The sequence below is a fragment of the Palaemon carinicauda genome, chromosome 18 (assembly GCF_036898095.1).
Source record: "Palaemon carinicauda isolate YSFRI2023 chromosome 18, ASM3689809v2, whole genome shotgun sequence".
NCBI lineage: Eukaryota > Metazoa > Arthropoda > Malacostraca > Decapoda > Palaemonidae > Palaemon > Palaemon carinicauda.
In genome coordinates, this window is record NC_090742.1 from 8,191,372 (window position 1) to 8,208,871 (window position 17,500).

Below are 17,500 nucleotides of genomic sequence, written 5' to 3' on the forward strand. Positions count from 1 at the left end.
TAAACTATAAAAAGAGACTCATGTCAGCCTGATCAACATAAAAACATTTGTTGCAAGTTTTAACTTTAGTGCGTTTGCTGGATGTGAAAGAGGAAATGAAAGGAGCGGAAGGGTGGGAGTCTGGGAGACCTAGAAATGGAGCAATACAGTGGTGAAACGTATTGGAAGGTAAGACTTGACATGAGCTCGAGTGTGTGCAAAGTGACAGATATCAGAGTTTTTTTTTTTTTTCTCGCTAAAGCTAAAACAATTTATGCTTATATATTAAAAATTAACTTATAGATTTTAAGAGCATTAGCCTCGAAAAAAATACACATTTCCACATGTTAATTCAAAGCTATAGTACTATACTTTGAGGAAAATGTTGACAGCTCATCAGATAACACAAAATTAGCGACTTATGAAGTATTGCAGTACATTACAAAACCTTCATGTTTCGATGTTGTGTACAATTTTTCCTCAATCATATTTGAATGAGTCTAAGGAGTGATGTCAATTTTCATTAGGATATTCACTGCTAAATGAACAGTGACCCTTCTAATCTCAATTTATAACAATACGTGAAGAGCAAGGTTTATAAAAGTCGACTCAGACATATCAGGCCCCAGTAATACTTTATTGAAACATCAAATACCATTTCAATAGTAATGACCTGTATTTATTTAAATGGATAAATAGCAGAATGGCAAATACTTTCCTTAAACCTGTATTCACGCCTCAATGTTTGTAACTGAAAAACACTCGAATGAATCGTAAAAGTTACAATATAGTGAATATACATTAATCATATAATTCTATTCATGTTAATATCATCATCATCATCATCTCCTCCTACGCCTAGTGACGCAAAGGTCCTCGGTTAATATATTATGATGTGTTCTCAATGCTATAAATTGTAAGAACTGTAAATGTATATTTCTTCTAAAGACAAAATCATAAACCAACCTGTTATCAGGGTAAATCGCAAACTCGATAGGAAATCTTACTTAAGAAATTCATTGTCGTTCTCTTTTGGTTATCAACGGTCAATGGGACAGGCTACCGACCGCTGGTTCAAAGACATTTAAACAAGAGTTATGATACTAATTCATATAACCAGTTTAAATTTTTCAATTCCTATCATAATTTCTTTTCCAAGTTTATGGTCTTTACATATTATTTCTTATAAATGTATTTGTAAACGTTTGTGATTATCTATTATGTTTCTTGATTTACTTAGTTCAAATCAAGGGGTTTCATACATTGAAACACTGCCTTACAGAATACACAAGATCTGTTTATCGTATACCGTCTACATTACTTGCCAAACCCACATTATCGAAGTACTAATTAACTTTTTTAGAAGGCGTTTTGTATAATGGGTTATATTGAATTTATAAAGGCCATATAGGCATGATCCCCTACAACGTCAAGATCCAACCCAGGGAAATCATGGCAGTTACACTGAAATTAAAGTTGACCACTGTCAAAACTTCGTTCGTTTGTTCGTTTTAAAATGTCTCGCGTTAAGAGCAAATTCATTCGTTCTTTCGTAAACTGCCAAGACGTCTAAATGTTTTCCTCTTTTTTTTTTTTCCTTTATTATGAAAATACAATTACATTTTATTAACGTACGTTTTTTTTCTTTTATAAAGAAATATTCCTATTACATTTTAGTATATACATTATAATATCTATTATAATATGAAAAAATTACAATTCTATTTTATTATATTTCCAAATATGTTTTTAAGTTAGAAACATACTGATCTGTGAAAATATGTTTTCCTCTTTTACCGTAATTCCCAATACACTAATTTACGAACCGTAGCTTACCCTAAGCCACTGATATAAACAGGACCCTCTTAAATCCCTTCACTGAATCTAAATAAAAGCAGTTTTAGTCTAGTAATACTCCTAAAACAACCAAACTAACACAACCAACATTATAGTACTATACAAGGTAATACACTAAAACTGCATATGTGACATAGGCCTACACTGAAATACAACATTTTAGGAAACGGACGTTTGGTTAAAAAAAACTTGAATAGGACATTTGAATAAGAACTAGGATAAATTATTCATGTCCTGAACCTGATGATAGCACAGTTCTAGTCTAGTTTTACTACTAAAACAACCAAACTAACAAAACCAACATTTTTGTACTGTACAAGATAATAAACAAAAATGTCTACCCTGAAACACAACATTTTAGGAAACGGACGTTTGGTTAAAACAAACTTGAATAGGACATTTAAATAAGAACTAGGATAAATCTTCAGGTCCTCTCGACACAAGCTAAATAGCACGAGTTGCATAATCTTGTAAATAAGAGAAACCAAACCTGGTAATAAAAAACGGTTAGCCGACACCCCTCACCGGATTCTGACTGACCGCCTAAACATAATAATCTATATTTCCTCTTAAAAACTACCAAATTACAATTTTGAACTGATGGCTTACCTGAGATTGATCATCTTGGCATGTAGGTAGTTAACATTGAACTTGACTAATGTGGAGCTTAATCAATTATCGAAAATAAACATGGCGCCCAGTTTTGACTTTCCGCTCCAAAAATGTTTTAGATGACGTCAAGCTTGTAATGGGCGTGAATTTTACTTCAACGTTGCAAAATCCCTGCGACATCATATGTATACGTAAATAAGCACTAGAAATTATCACAATAGATAAAATAAAACTCCGAAAACCGATAGAAAACGCGGAACGCTACGGGATGTGGTTTAGCACACCTTGCACGACGATCGGCTCTGATTGCGCATGCGTATGAAGGAAGAGTTGCCAGTTTTCTCCTATTTTCTATTTTATTTTTAAATTTGCACCAGCTAACCTGCTATTTCCTTTCCTTTTTTTTTGGATTGATTGAAATGGCGTATGATATTACTAAATACTTAAAAAAAAACACGTTAACAGTAGACATAGAATTACAAAACTGAAGAACATTATGTGAACAACTTTAACGAAGAATAACAGCATAATCACAGACCAACAAAATCACTTTTCTATCACTTTTATAAACCCCGTAATCACTTCAACCATTTATAAGAAAAAACTTTCAGAATCAAATACTATGCATTACTTTCTATCGACCAATTCTCAACCATAATTAATGCTACATTTATGTTTTTTATTAAAGTATTCTCGTATCTCTTACTGTACTTCCCCGCCCGCCTAATCCCGTGTGAAGTGTTACTCGACCTGAAACAACAGAGAAAACATATTTATAGCATTTTCCTTCAAATTCATAACTTTCTTGGCCCTGGCAATATGTTCACTAATGTGATGTTAGTATCTATGTACGTGCCATCTACATTACACCAAATCCTGTTCACGTAATGCTAGTTTCAGTTGTAATTTCCTCAAGTTCAAGCTGAATTAGACTCATTTATACATCAATCGAGCATTTTACAACACAAACTCTTTTATCGGTTAGGAGTCTTATAGTCTCCCTTAACTAGATAATGTTAAAGATGAATGAAACCATTGGACCACAATGTGTTTTAAAGTTAGACCATTAGACAACAGTAATTAAAATTCAGACCATCAGAACTGAAGTCATTTTAATTTAAACCATCAGATCTGTAATAATTATAGTTAACACAACCAGAACTCTTGTAATAATGATTTCGATTCCCAAAACAAGTAATTATGATTTAGACAATCAAAACTATGATATTTAAAGTTTGAACCGTCATAACTGCGGTAAATATAATTCTGGCCATCAAAACTCAGGTAATTTAATAATGAATAAATCTTTGAGATTATAATTAAGATGATTTGAATAATAATATGTATGCTGAAACATGGTTAATTATAAATTCTAATACACGTCTTAAGACCCCTTTGAGTAAGAGAAAAACGGCAAGATAGCCATGCATTGTGAAATGATGAAAAGGGCAGCTCGAGCAGTAGACCTAACATTTTCCACATGACGCCTTTAATGCGGTAAGTTCGTTGTTCGTTTTACATTGCCTTGCATATGGAAGCCATGGGCTCTTGGTTTAGAAGTTTGTAAAAATGAGGGTAAGAGAAATCTTGATCTATAAGTTTTGGACAATTTTTTGTCTGTAAGAGGCAGGTCTTCTCGACAGACGACTCAGAACTGGAACGGACAAGAATCTGAACGCTCAAGAGTTCTGGCTTGCAAGGTTGATCACGGCACTATTAATCCTGCATCGCATTAGTTTTTGTCCCGAAATAAGGCCACTTTCCTGTTTCATATGAAGTCCCAGTCACAAAAAGGATGTGGAACTTCGTAGACTAACTAAACTGCAAAGTTTTCCGTTTAATTTCTGGCATAATCGTTTCAAGCTATAGGAACATTAACCTGAAACCAACGTGCTTTCCGTAACAGACACCTATCGATATACTGCCGATAGTACTGCACTCATTCAGGGTACTTTAGTACATTTTGTTGAATAAACTAATTCGTTGGACTATCGGTTGTGTCATTACGAAACAAAAATCACATTAACTATACGTATTAAGTTTCCACGAGGTAAGCCGGCCTACTCTGACCAGCATGTACTGTAGGTGAGTATGAGCCTCCTGTGAGTCACAGTAGGCTCACACTCATCCTCACAGTCACATTCTTTGATTGTGAGAGTGTGAGGATCTGAGCCTCTGAGGAGGAGACTGTAGCGGTACTTAAAGAGGAAGGCGTAGAATTTTATTCACAAATACACTCATATATATATATATATATATATATATATATATATATATATATATATATATATATATATATATATATATATATATATATATATATATATGTATATATATATATATATATATATATATATATATATATATATATATATATATATATATATATATATATATATGCGTGTGTTTTGTGTATTTATATATATATATATATATATATATATATATATATATATATATATATATATATATATATATATATGATATCCCATTAACTGATAAAAGAAAAGCCTAGAATTAACTATAATTGCTTTATATTTCTATACCTTTTATAACCAGCCTCGTTAGCATTAATATAATAAGTTAAAGTAGAGATTTTCATTTCCATAAAGTTTGGGAATTATTTTTTTGTTGCGTTGAACTGGGGTTCGAGTCAAGCTCAAGCTCGATAGTTTCTTGTCGTGTCTGCAACCTCACCATCGTTGTGAGCTAAAGATGGTGGGTTTGGCGAGCTATAGGTGTACCCGCTGAGTCATCAGCAGCCATTGCCTTCCCATCCATGGTCCTAGCTTGGGTGGAGAAGGGGCTTGGGCACTCATCATATGTATATATGATCAGTCTTTAGGGCATTGTCCTGCTAGGACGCTGTCACTGTCCCTTGCTTCTGTCTTGCATGAGAGAACTTTAAACCTTTAATACGTTGCAGCCTTATCATAAAAGCAATTCTTGATCCAGCACAGTAGAAATGTTTCTATTACTTCAAAGTGCTTTACAGTATAACCTAAAACAAGGAGAAATGGGATATTGTTAACGGAAACTAGTAGGCCTATATAAAAATATGATACAAAACCAGCACTTTACGTAGTCTGTTTTGTGGGGAGAAAAATGTAGGCCTATAAATGAGACAGCCAACGATATCTGACGAATCCTGACTTGAGGTCGAAAACAAAGAAACAACGACATACCAGAAATTTTGTTTAAGATTTTAATGTAATGAATTATGTAATTAAGTTATGGAAGGTAATTCCCTTATTCATAAACAAAATGATTACAGTGTATCTGGTAAAATAAGACAAAATGTTTTATATATGAAGCCTATAATCTTCTAATTCAAAAGGTCAGTAAGCAAATTCTAAGATTTGTCACTTTCTTTGGTAGGAAAATATATTTCTGTAAACAATAAAAAATTTAAGTCTTCCTCTATAAGTTCAGGCTAAAATGATCTTCGTTTATAAAAAATAATAAACACACTCCAACACACTATACAAAAGCACACACACACACACACACACACACACACACACATATATATATATATATATATATATATATATATATATATATATATATATATATATATATATATATAAATTCCATAAATTCCATTATTCTCAACTATATCACAATCCATTCAATTTTGTTCAGAGTTAAACATGAACTCGGCGATAGAACAAATAGGAAATTTTAAGAGACAAAAAAATAAAGAAATGTAAGCTACTGCCAAGTACAAGTATTGCAGACACTTGTCCAACTAAAGCTGTTTCAATATCGATGCTGCATTCACGAACACGTTCCTCTTAATCTAACTGTTTGCAGACATTTTAATCATTCCAGGTTTCGCTGCTTTTCTGGATGGGAACGAGAGGCTGGAGGGCTAATTTTATTCTTAATATTTCGCATAATGTAATGACAAACTATAACAATATAGCAACAGTGACAAAAAACTACTACTACAATAATAATAATGGTAATGAAAGGTAAACAAGAACCGTTTTAAAACCTAAGTAACGGATTAATTTAGTTTTCATAAAAGCATATTTCCTTTCTTCACAGAGGCTCGGTGATTGGCTTAGAGCGCCCGAGAGCCAAGGTGCTGGACCAATCAACGCACACGGATAGTGTGACGTAATCACACATCACAGCCTTCCGCGTCCATAACCGCATAATGTAAACATTCGAGGAACCACTACAAGCGTGTCTTATCCGAAAGTGTTGTGCTTTTGTTTTGTATTTTTCACCGGTATATTGCGTGTATATTGTATTTGTTCTGACTACAAACATTTCATTGAATAACAGTGATGTTACATAATAAGTGATGGCACCGCCCACCCATGCAGAGAAGCATAATTGCTGATTGAAATATCGGCCGCGTGTTCAGCAAGAGAAATCAAGACGCGTGGTTGTCATTTTTTTCTAGTGATATTGTTCGTAATGATGTGTTCTGGACTCTTATCATCGTCCTGTTATTAATGACGGATCCATGCCATAGTCCTGCTAATAATTACGATGGAGGCTATACTTCAGTGCATGTTAAAGGTCTAACATGAGCCTGACAGTTAAAAAGGAAATTCTTTGCAAGAAAGTCATAGTTGGTTGGTGGTGATACTTTTACACCAAGAGTTGAAGGGTAGGATGTTGATACAAAGGAGGTAGACATTACTTGTAGACTAAAGTGTTCTCTCTGCTCTATCGGCATTTGCTTTATATCCATCTAATTTCTTGCTTCAGTTATTATTATTATTATTATTATTATTATTATTATTATTATTATTATTATTATTATTATTATTATTATTATTATTATTATTAATCATAGTCTACAGACACTTAGTTTATAGAGTTGGGTTCCGGGAAACATATTAGTATTATCGTTATTATTATTATTGTTGTTATTAATGTTAATCACAGTATGTAGAGACTTGGTTTATAGTGTGGGGCTCTGGGTTACATTATTATTATTATTATTATTATTATTATTGTTAGTGTCAATGTCACTTTACAGAGACTGGTGGGTTTCCGGGTTATTGTTATTATGATGATGATGATGATGATGATTATTATTATTAATAGTCTACAGACACTGCTAGTTTATAGAATGGGATTCCTGGCTTTATTATTATTGTAGTTGTTGTTAATCACAGTCTACAGAGACTGATGGCTTATTATTATTATTATTATTATTATTATTATTATTAGCCAAGCTACAACCCTAGTTGGAAAAGCAAGATCCTATAGCCTAAGCCCAAGGGCTCCAATAGGGAAAAATAGCCCAGTGAGGAAAGGAAATAAATAAATGATGAGAATAAATTAACAATAAATCATTCTAAAAACCGTAACAATGCCAAAACAGATATGTCCTATATAAACTATTAACAACGTCAAAAACAGATATGTCATTTTTGGGCTCAAGCCATGGCGTCCTGATGGAAGGTTCCTGTTTGGTAGCTTCCTTGGGTATAAGACTACTAAGATATTCCCAGAGAATTTAACCACAGGTTATCACAGAATTCTAACTTCTGGAGCGAGTATCTCAAAGGTTTCCCTTTAAGACATCGTAATACAACAGGGGACACGCATGTCTGGTCGTGCCACATAGCTATCTCCACCCCGAACAGAGTTAACGCTTCGGTGTGTAAGGGCTGAGAATAGCTGGGAGCCGTTCCACAGCTAATCTCACTCGTGGCTACTACTGATACTCGAGACGTAAACAAACGGACGCCATTGCTCTAATGACGTCACGCGCGTCTTTATCCTTTGTTTAGTAGCTGCCCTACTGAGACGGATTTTCCCTTGTGTGAACTTTATCGCTTTGCATCTTCGCTATGTCGTTACCTTCAGCCTCGCCTTCTTCTGGAAAGTTGAGTACAAGGTTCCAGTATTGTTTAATTAAGCTCTGGCCGTAAAGTAAATATTATTTCGCGAAATAATTGATGTTTTGTGGCAGAGCTGTGCCTCTACCGGACCCGCCATTTTATGGCGTCGTTGTTGTTTTGCATGTCCTATTTAGTTAGCCACAACAACGCTTCCGGCCTTATATACTAATCGAATACATTAGTTTATTTAGTCTTCATAGCTGGGAACTTTTATATCGTGTTTAGACGCTTTTTATCGGTCATCGATTGACCTCATACCAGTCGGCTACTATAGCCCCCAGGCCAGGAGCCTATATACAAGTGTTCATGCATGATTTATCAGTGATCCTAGACTAAGTTATGAAGATAGTGGCATTATTATTTTACAATACTTTTGACTAGTGATGCAAATGTTTTCGCCTTCAGGGACCATATAGGGGATAGGCTAGTCAGTGATTCTTACTAGCCTAACCTAACCTTAGGACCCCTATATGCTTCCTTCATCCCCTGCCTTGGCACTCCCTCTAATTAGCCTTGATCCCTTTTCTGAGTAAAGGGATTTATTGTCTAATAGAGTATTATATCGCCTCTCAGTCCTCCCTAAAGGAATGAACCCCCTTTAGGATTGCGTCTGAGAGTGAGGTTAGGCTAGCCTACCTCTATGGCTAGGATAGTCTACGACTTTCCTGCGATAGCGATACGTCTTCTTCCTTGCCTAGTTCAGGACTTTTAGCCCTGATCTAGGCCGGGTTAGGAAGGTTTTCTCTGTTCCATGCTGAAACTGTACTCTTGCACCGTTTTAGCCGATCAGCCTAATCTTAGGTTAGGGAGTGTCCTCCCTTCCCTTTGTGGCCGCTCTGGTACAGAAACCCTTCCTGGGAAGACCCCTCTCTTCTCCCTCCCCACCTATCTCTTGTATAGCCTAGCCTATGCTTAGGTTAGTTTATACTCATCTGTCCCCTGTCCTACAAATCCTCCTTAGGGTGGATGAGTAGGGCTACCCGAGCTTCCCTGTGCTGTCCGCTCTGGTACATATACCTTCATAGTGTCCTATAAGGTTAGTTACTAGTGTAGCTCTGCATAGGGGAGTCTCCCCCCCCCCCTCTTGGGTGTTCCCTAGTCCTCCCTTGGGCTACCTGCTCCCGGTCCCTAGTGACCCCTGCTTATGGATGATAGAGCCTGTCTCTATCATGGGTACACCCCCTCAGGGAGGGGGAGGGATGTCTGGAACCCTGAAGGTACTTCCTGCATCCTTCCCCCCCTCCCCCTGTCTCTCTATCTATCCGGGTGCCGGTCTCTTGCCGCCTCTTCTGCCGGCAATACCTGCCTCTTGGTGACTTCCCTACCCTTGCCGCCAGCCCCCCGTGTACCGAGGGACTGCCGGCTGCCGCCGGCTACTACCGGCAGCTCTCCTACTCCTATCTAATCGTCCGCTTGCCGGTCGATCTCCGGAGTGCCGGCATATACTGCCGGCAACCCGATACTACCTGTACCATCCTTACCCCAGTCACCAATCCGGCATCCTCCGGCTGCCGGAGCCGCCGCTCCCTGCCGGAGTGCCGCCGTTGTGCCGGCGGCCGCCATCCTGGTATCTAACTGACTTTGAAAATTGTCTGTTCTAGTGCCAGAATCTATGCTGGAGCGAGCTCCGGCGTGCCGGCGGCTTGCCGGATACCCCGGAGGCGTCAAGAATACTTGCACCCCCTCTCTGTAGCTATCATAAGACTAAGATAGCCCTACCTTGCAAATAGATAAGCTGCTTTGCTTCTAAGATCAGTACCTAGTACTGCTCTATTAGTGATCATGCTGTCTCTTTGCATTCTTCTATTTCCAGCATGCTATGTGCATCTTAGCGCGGCTGGTTGCCAGAAGCAGTTTCCCTTAATGAGACCTTCTGGCTCTTATCTGGGAACCGAATGAATTCGATCCCAACCTTGTCCTTGGCCTTCCATGGAGTTCCAATATAATGGGAATCCTAGGAAACTATATCCAATGATCTCGGTCATTTGGATTATCCCAGGACCAAGCCTATGGTAACCAGCCGGGCGAGATGCATGGAGCGTGTTCTCCTTTACTGTTCATTCTCTATGCATCACACCTTCTTTAAGTTAAAATTAATGATTAATATTAACTTAATTTAAGAGCCATTCCTATGACTCCCCCATACTCATTTTCTCTTTCTTCCACAGGAGGAGCAGATGAAGTGCGATTTCGCATACTGTGCTGTGAAACGCTCGCAGTTTTACGGACATACGGCGTGCAGGACTCACGCCCCTTGCTCAGACAAGAAAGGGGATTGGAAGTTCTGGAATCCACTGGAATGTACGGTCTGCCAGGCCTACCTAGTTGAGGCCTTCCATAACCCTCCCTCAGCGGAGGTTAGAGACATTGCTCGTGAAAAGCTGCGCAAGTGGGTGCGTGGTTTTCAGAGAAATGCTACTGGACCGTACCTGGCCACCGAAGAACTGAGGTCCCTGTTGTTCCCTAAGGCCTCCCCTGATTCAGTGGTTCCAAAGGAAGCAATCCCCACTGTCCAAATTACGGTGGAACCTGATGTGGTCATGGCTCAGTCCATGCACGAGTGTCGTTTAGATTCCGAGGATGATGAACAGATCTCTGACGTCTCGGAAGACACGGAGAAGACGCTTATGGCTCAAGGAGCCGAAGAGGACGAAGACAAGGTGGAATACACCGAGTCGGAGATTGGAGCTACTCCCTCGTCCATCCCTCCGCCTACTCCTACACCGACGGATGTGTCCATCCCGTCTACCTCCTCGACCCCGGATCCTTCCTCTTCTACCCAAGAACTGATCCGACTGATTAGAGCTGTCATGGACGACAGACTGAAGGAGAACCAGGAGTCCATCAGGTCTATGATTGGATCCAGAGAACCGAAGAAGATCTCGGTCAAGGATCTCCCAGCTTGCTCTCATGCCAATCCGTGGAGGTATGCAGAGCATATGGTTATTGCGACCGGCAGGATCTTTGTTAGTGACAAAATCGGCACGGTCCCGTTGGAAGATGTGGAATTCTTCCCAAGCTTCGAGGCCTACCCAGACTGTTACGTCCGGCTTCGTTCCGAACCTGCCTCGAAGGAGGAGACCGAACCTAAAGAAGAGATAGTGTTCGATCTCGCAAAGGCCCAGGCTATGCTAGCCTCCGCATTTAAGAGCAGGGGCTTTACCTGCTCTAAGCTTCCTGCCTTGAGCAAGAAGCATCCTACATATGTCGCACCTGACACTGCGATTCTTCCATTTTTGAAAAGGCCTTGGCTGCATGCCTTAAAGCGGCGGAAGAAGGAAAACCCTGCCCTGCACTGGAGGAGTGCAGACCCTTCTCCATCGTGACACCCCCTGACACTAGACAATGGAAAGATGTCCAACATACTTTCGTCGTGGGTAGGCTCGATCCTGACGTCGCCGGACGTCAGTTTAATGAAGACCTCCCTAAGCTCAATGATCACCTCCTTCGCCGGGAACAAGACACGAAGGAGAGGCTTGCGGCATCTCTTTCTCATCAAGTCCAACTTGAAGTTATGGCCTGTGACACAGCAGTACCCGATCACTACATGGTACTGGCCAAATCCCACTTACTCACGGTAATGAAGGACTTGTACCATTTCATAAAGGCTCGTAGAGCCTGTCGTGAATTCGTGTTTGTCGGTGCCACCGTGAAACACGAACCCCGGAGGCTGATTTCCTCCAACATCTGGGGAAAGCACCTGTTTCCTTCTGACCTCGTCAAGGAAATAACGGACAGAGCCGCCACGGAGAATAGGAACCTTCTCCACAAGTGGGGCATGTCCAGAAAAAGGAAAACCTCTCAGGACGATGGACCTCAGCCTAAGAGGAAACCTCAAAAGCCGAAACCCCAGCAACGTCAACAAAGACGTCAGTTTCCGGGACCCGCTACCTCCCAAGTGGTTGCCCAACCACAACAGACCTTTCAATTGGTCCCCCAACCGGTGTTGTCACAGTCACCGGTCTTCACCCCTGCCTTTGAGCAGCCATCCACTACCTTTCATGCCAGAGGTAGAGGCTCGTCCAGGGGTGCAAGCAGAGACGCCTCTCGTCGTCCCTCCAGAGGTAGAGGAGGAAAGGGAGCTAGCGGCCGAGGCAACAAGTCCTCGGGACACCAGAAGCAATGAAGTGCTTCCGGTGGGAGGAAGACTCCGCCAATTCCAGGATCGTTGGACCTTCGATCCTTGGGCACACAGCATCATCAAGAACGGTCTAGGCTGGAGTTGGGTGCAACCACCCCCAATCTTCCAGCGGTTCTTCCAACAATCGACCCCCATTCTGGAAGAATATGTTCTAGACCTCTTGAACAAGAAGGTGATAAGGAAGGTAAAGTCCACCAGGTTCCAAGGGAGACTGTTTTGCGTTCCCAAGAAGGACTCAGACAAGCTCAGAGTCATTCTGGACTTATCCCCCCTCAACAAGTTCATAGAGAACAACAAATTCAAGATGCTGACGCTTCAACAAATAAGGACCCTTCTGCCTCAAGGTTCCTACACGGTCTCTATAGACCTGGCGGATGCCTATTGGCACATTCCAATGAACCATCACGCTTCCTCCTACCTAGGATTTCGACTCCAAAGGAAAAGCTACGCCTTCCGGGCCATGCCGTTCGGCCTCAATGTGGCCCCTCGGATCTTCACAAAGCTGGCGGATGCCATAGTACAACAGCTCCGCCTAAGAAACGTCCAGGTGATGGCCTACCTCGACGACTGGCTAGTCTGGGCTCCATCGCCCGAAGAGTGTACAAAGTCTTGCGACGAAGTTACCCAGTACCTAGAACACCTGGGATTCAAGATCAACGAGAAGAAATCTCGCCTCTCTCCGGCTCAGAAGTTTCAGTGGCTGGGAATCCACTGGAATCTTCAGTCACACCGCCTTTCCATCCCCCAGAAGAAAAGGAAGGAAATAGCAGGGTCTGTCAAGCGACTTCTGAAATCCAAACGCATTTCAAGACGACAGCAGGAACGAGTTCTAGGCTCTCTACAATTCGCCTCAGTGACAAACCCAGTGCTTCGTGCACAGCTAAAGGATGCCGCGGGAGTCTGGAGACGATCGGCATCCATCGCTCGAAGAGACCTCAAGAGACGGCTTCCAAACAGACTTCGACGCCTCCTAAAGCCGTGGTCGGAAGCAATGGCCCTGAAAAGGTCCATTCCTCTCCAACACCCTCCTCCATCACTCAACATCCACACGGATGCCTCACTGGAGGGCTGGGGAGGTCACTCCCACCTGAAACAAGCTCAAGGGACCTGGTCTCCACTATTCAAGACGTTCCACATAAACATCTTGGAGGCCATGGCGGTCCTTCTTACTCTGAAGAAGCTATCCCCGCCGCCCTCGATCCACATCCGTCTAACCCTAGACAACTCGGTGGTAGTTCGTTGTCTCAATCGCCAGGGCTCAAGATCGCCCCAGATAAATCAGGTGCTTCTCCCAATCTTCCGTCTGGCGGAGAAGAAGAAGTGGCACCTGTCTGCAGTTCACCTACAAGGATTCCGCAACGTGACAGCGGATGCTCTATCTCGGACAAACCCGATAGAGTCGGAATGGTCTCTAGACGCAAGATCATTCTCCTTCATCTCTCATCAAGTCCCAGAACTTCAGATAGATCTCTTTGCAACGAGCGACAACAATCAACTTCCTCTGTACGTAGCCCCGTACGAGGACCCCAAAGCAGAAGCGGTGGACGCCATGTCACTGGACTGGAACAGATGGTCGAAGATATACCTGTTCCCTCCCACCAACCTTCTGTTGAAAGTCCTCTCCAAACTGAGAACCTTCAAAGGGACAGCGGCCCTAGTGGCTCCCAAGTGGCCCCGGAGCAACTGGTACCCCCTGGTCCTGGAGCTGCAGCCCAAGCTGATCCCTCTCCCGGGCCCAGTTCTCTCTCAACAAGTACAGAAGTCGACTGTCTTCGCTTCATCATCGAAAATCAAGGACCTTCATCTCATGATTTTCTCTCCCTTGCCGCAAAGAAGAGGTTTGGGATCTCGAAGAAAAGTCTAGACTTCCTAGAGGAATACAAGACCGAATCCACGAGACGGCAATATGAATCATCCTGGAGGAAATGGGTCTCCTTTGTTAAAGCAAAAAATCCTAAAGAAATCACCATTGATTTCTGTATGTCCTTCTTCATTCACCTTCATGGACAAGGATTAGCAGCCAATACGATTTCAACCTGCAAATCGGCTTTGACTAGACCAATTCTATATGCTTTCCAAATTGATCTGTCCAACGACATCTTTAACAAACTGCCGAAAGCATGTGCTCGCCTACGCCCAGCACCCCCTCCGAAACCGATCTCCTGGTCACTAGACAAGGTGCTCCATTTCGCCTCCAACTTGGACAATGATTCATGCCCCCTCAAGGATCTGACTCAGAAAGTTATATTTTTATTTGCTCTCGCCTCGGGAGCTCGAGTCAGCGAAATAGTGGCATTATCAAGAGAAGAGGGACACATCCTGTTTGCTGATTCAGGAGAAGTGACCCTCTCCCCTGATCCGACGTTTCTCGCCAAAAATGAATTACCCACCAAAAGATGGGGCCCTTGGAGAATATGCCCCCTGAAGGAGGATGTCTCTCTATGTCCAGTAGAGAGCCTCAAGGTCTATCTTCGCAGAACTTCAAACTTTGGTGGAGGCCAACTCTTCAAAGGAGAAACATCGGGCAGCGACCTGTCACTGAAACAATTAAGAGCGAAAATCACCTACTTCATTCGCAGAGCGGATCCGAACAGTACACCCGCTGGTCATGATCCTAGAAAAGTGGCATCTTCTCTGAACTTCTTTCAGAGCATGGACTTTGAGAGCCTTAAAAACTTTACGGGCTGGAAGTCCTCGCGAGTTTTCTTTAAACATTATGCGAAACAAGTGCACGAAATCAAACATTTTGTGGTAGCCGCAGGTAGTGTTATGAAACCTGCACCTAACTCTGCGTAGAACAGTGAGTTACTTGGGACTCTAACTCTTCGGGTGCCTATGTTGACCCTCGAGTGATTCATAGTGATGTCTAAAAACACTTAGTGCTTTTATAACTGTTCTTATCCCAGGTGAAATGTCATAGTGTCACACAAGTGCCGCATGCCTTGAGCATGATGTGTTATTTAAAGACTTGCGTTCCTCGAGAACGAGTACCTACTAATCCTGAAATTCCCTTTCAGATTCAAGAGCAAGCCTTTATTTCTATGTACATTATTATTACTGTAAATGAACTTTACTTTTGCTGTAAATTATTTAATTTCTGCATTGTGAAATAAAATTTCTATTTTATTACTTATGCGTCTCTTTCAGCTCCTACTTACTATGAAATACATACTGTCATAGTTTTATTTATTCCTCCTTTCTTATGGTCATGAAGAATTTAAGATGTCTATTCTTAAATTATATTCACCTTGCCTCAGTAAGGTTCCTACATGAATACTTACTTCTGATAATCAGGAGATGAACTCTACACACAGTGCCCAACCACCACTGTCCTACTTCAGAATGTTCCTATACAAATATCAAACATTCTGCTTCATCTCTCAGCTCTTAAAAGTTCTTCTGTCAAGATGAATAGCCCTTCAATACCACTTTGACGTCGGCATAGCCCATGGGAACTTCCTACCAATGGGGGGCAGGATATTTCGTTCCTATGGTTCTTACCTAAGATTACTTTGCTGTTTTGTCAATGCCTAGGCACTTAACTCTGGGGGAAAATCTACCACGATACATTGATTCTCTGGTACTCTTCCATCAGGACGCCATGGCTTGAGCCCAAAAAACGGATTTTGAGCGAAGCGAAAAATCTATTTTTGGGTGAGATAGCCATGGCGTCCTGATGGACCCTCCCTACTACTTCGTTCAGTTTGCTCCCTCCCTACACAATTGTATCATGGTGATGGGCAGCAACTGGCGCCAGGATAAAGACGCGCGTGACGTCATTAGAGCAATGGCGTCCGTTTGTTTACGTCTCGAGTATCAGTAGTAGCCACGAGTGAGATTAGCTGTGGAACGGCTCCCAGCTATTCTCAGCCCTTACACACCGAAGCGTTAACTCTGTTCGGGGTGGAGATAGCTATGTGGCACGACCAGACATGCGTGTCCCCTGTTGTATTACGATGTCTTAAAGGGAAACCTTTGAGATACTCGCTCCAGAAGTTAGAATTCTGTGATAACCTGTGGTTAAATTCTCTGGGAATATCTTAGTAGTCTTATACCCAAGGAAGCTACCAAACAGGAACCTTCCATCAGGACGCCATGGCTATCTCACCCAAAAATAGATTTTTCGCTTCGCTCAAAATCCGTTTTATAAACTAGAAAAAGACACATAGGCTAGTGGGGGGTTTCCGGGTGGTTGTTGTTGATATTATTATTATTATTATTATTATTATTATTATTATTATTATTATTATTATTATTAGCTACAAGCTGAGAGGTTCTAATATGGAAAATAGCCTAGTGAGGATAAAAAGTAAACTAGATATGAAAAGTGATACTTAAATGATATAAAATATCGTAATATTAACTGCGCTAAAATAGATCTATCATATATAAACAATGAAGAGAGGAGCATATTAACCTGATCAACATTAAAAAAAAAAAAAAACTTTCACTGCAAATTTGAACTTCTGAAGTTCCACCGACTCAACATTTACCCCAGTACAAGAACGGTTTTACCCTAATTTCCTTTTGGGATTAAACCCATATCCACATCGTTTTACCCACGGTCTAGGTAAAGTATTTCAACCGTGGATTTGCCACTAATAATAGAGGATGAAATTGATTTGGCAGCAGACTTTGATATATGATATAAAGCCAAGTTTATGGATATTCTACATGCGTTTTCTAGAGTGATAGCTCTATATTGAGACGGGCTGTTGCTGATGACGTCATAGAAGCCTTCGAGAGACCTTCACGGGCTAAATGGTGAGTACTGGACTTACACTCCTAGGTTAGCTATTTTTTTTTTCTATGCAGTACATTAGGGAATCGTTATTAGCATTTAACTGTTGATTTTTATTGATTGTTTTATTTGATGTAGTATTGCATTTTTGTCTATGAAAATTGCTTGTGTTATGCATTTGTGTATAAAATGTATTCATTGCCATATAGTACCACTCCTAGGTTAGCTAGCTTTTTATTTGGTATATTAGGGAATCATTATTAGCATTTTACTGTTGATTTTCATTGTTTTATTCGA

At 41.0% G+C, this 17,500-nt stretch overlaps 1 protein-coding gene across 1 annotated transcript in view; it reads left to right on the forward strand.

Annotated features, from left to right (window-relative positions):
* Window positions 1–17,500, forward strand: part of LOC137658042 (Kruppel-like factor 18) — a 123,350-nt gene that overhangs the window by 105,515 nt on the left and 335 nt on the right. The window contains exon 9 of the mRNA XM_068392757.1: window positions 17,150–17,226. Within this exon, the coding sequence (XP_068248858.1) occupies window positions 17,150–17,226 (77 nt within the window). The remainder of the gene's footprint in view (window positions 1–17,149; window positions 17,227–17,500) is intronic.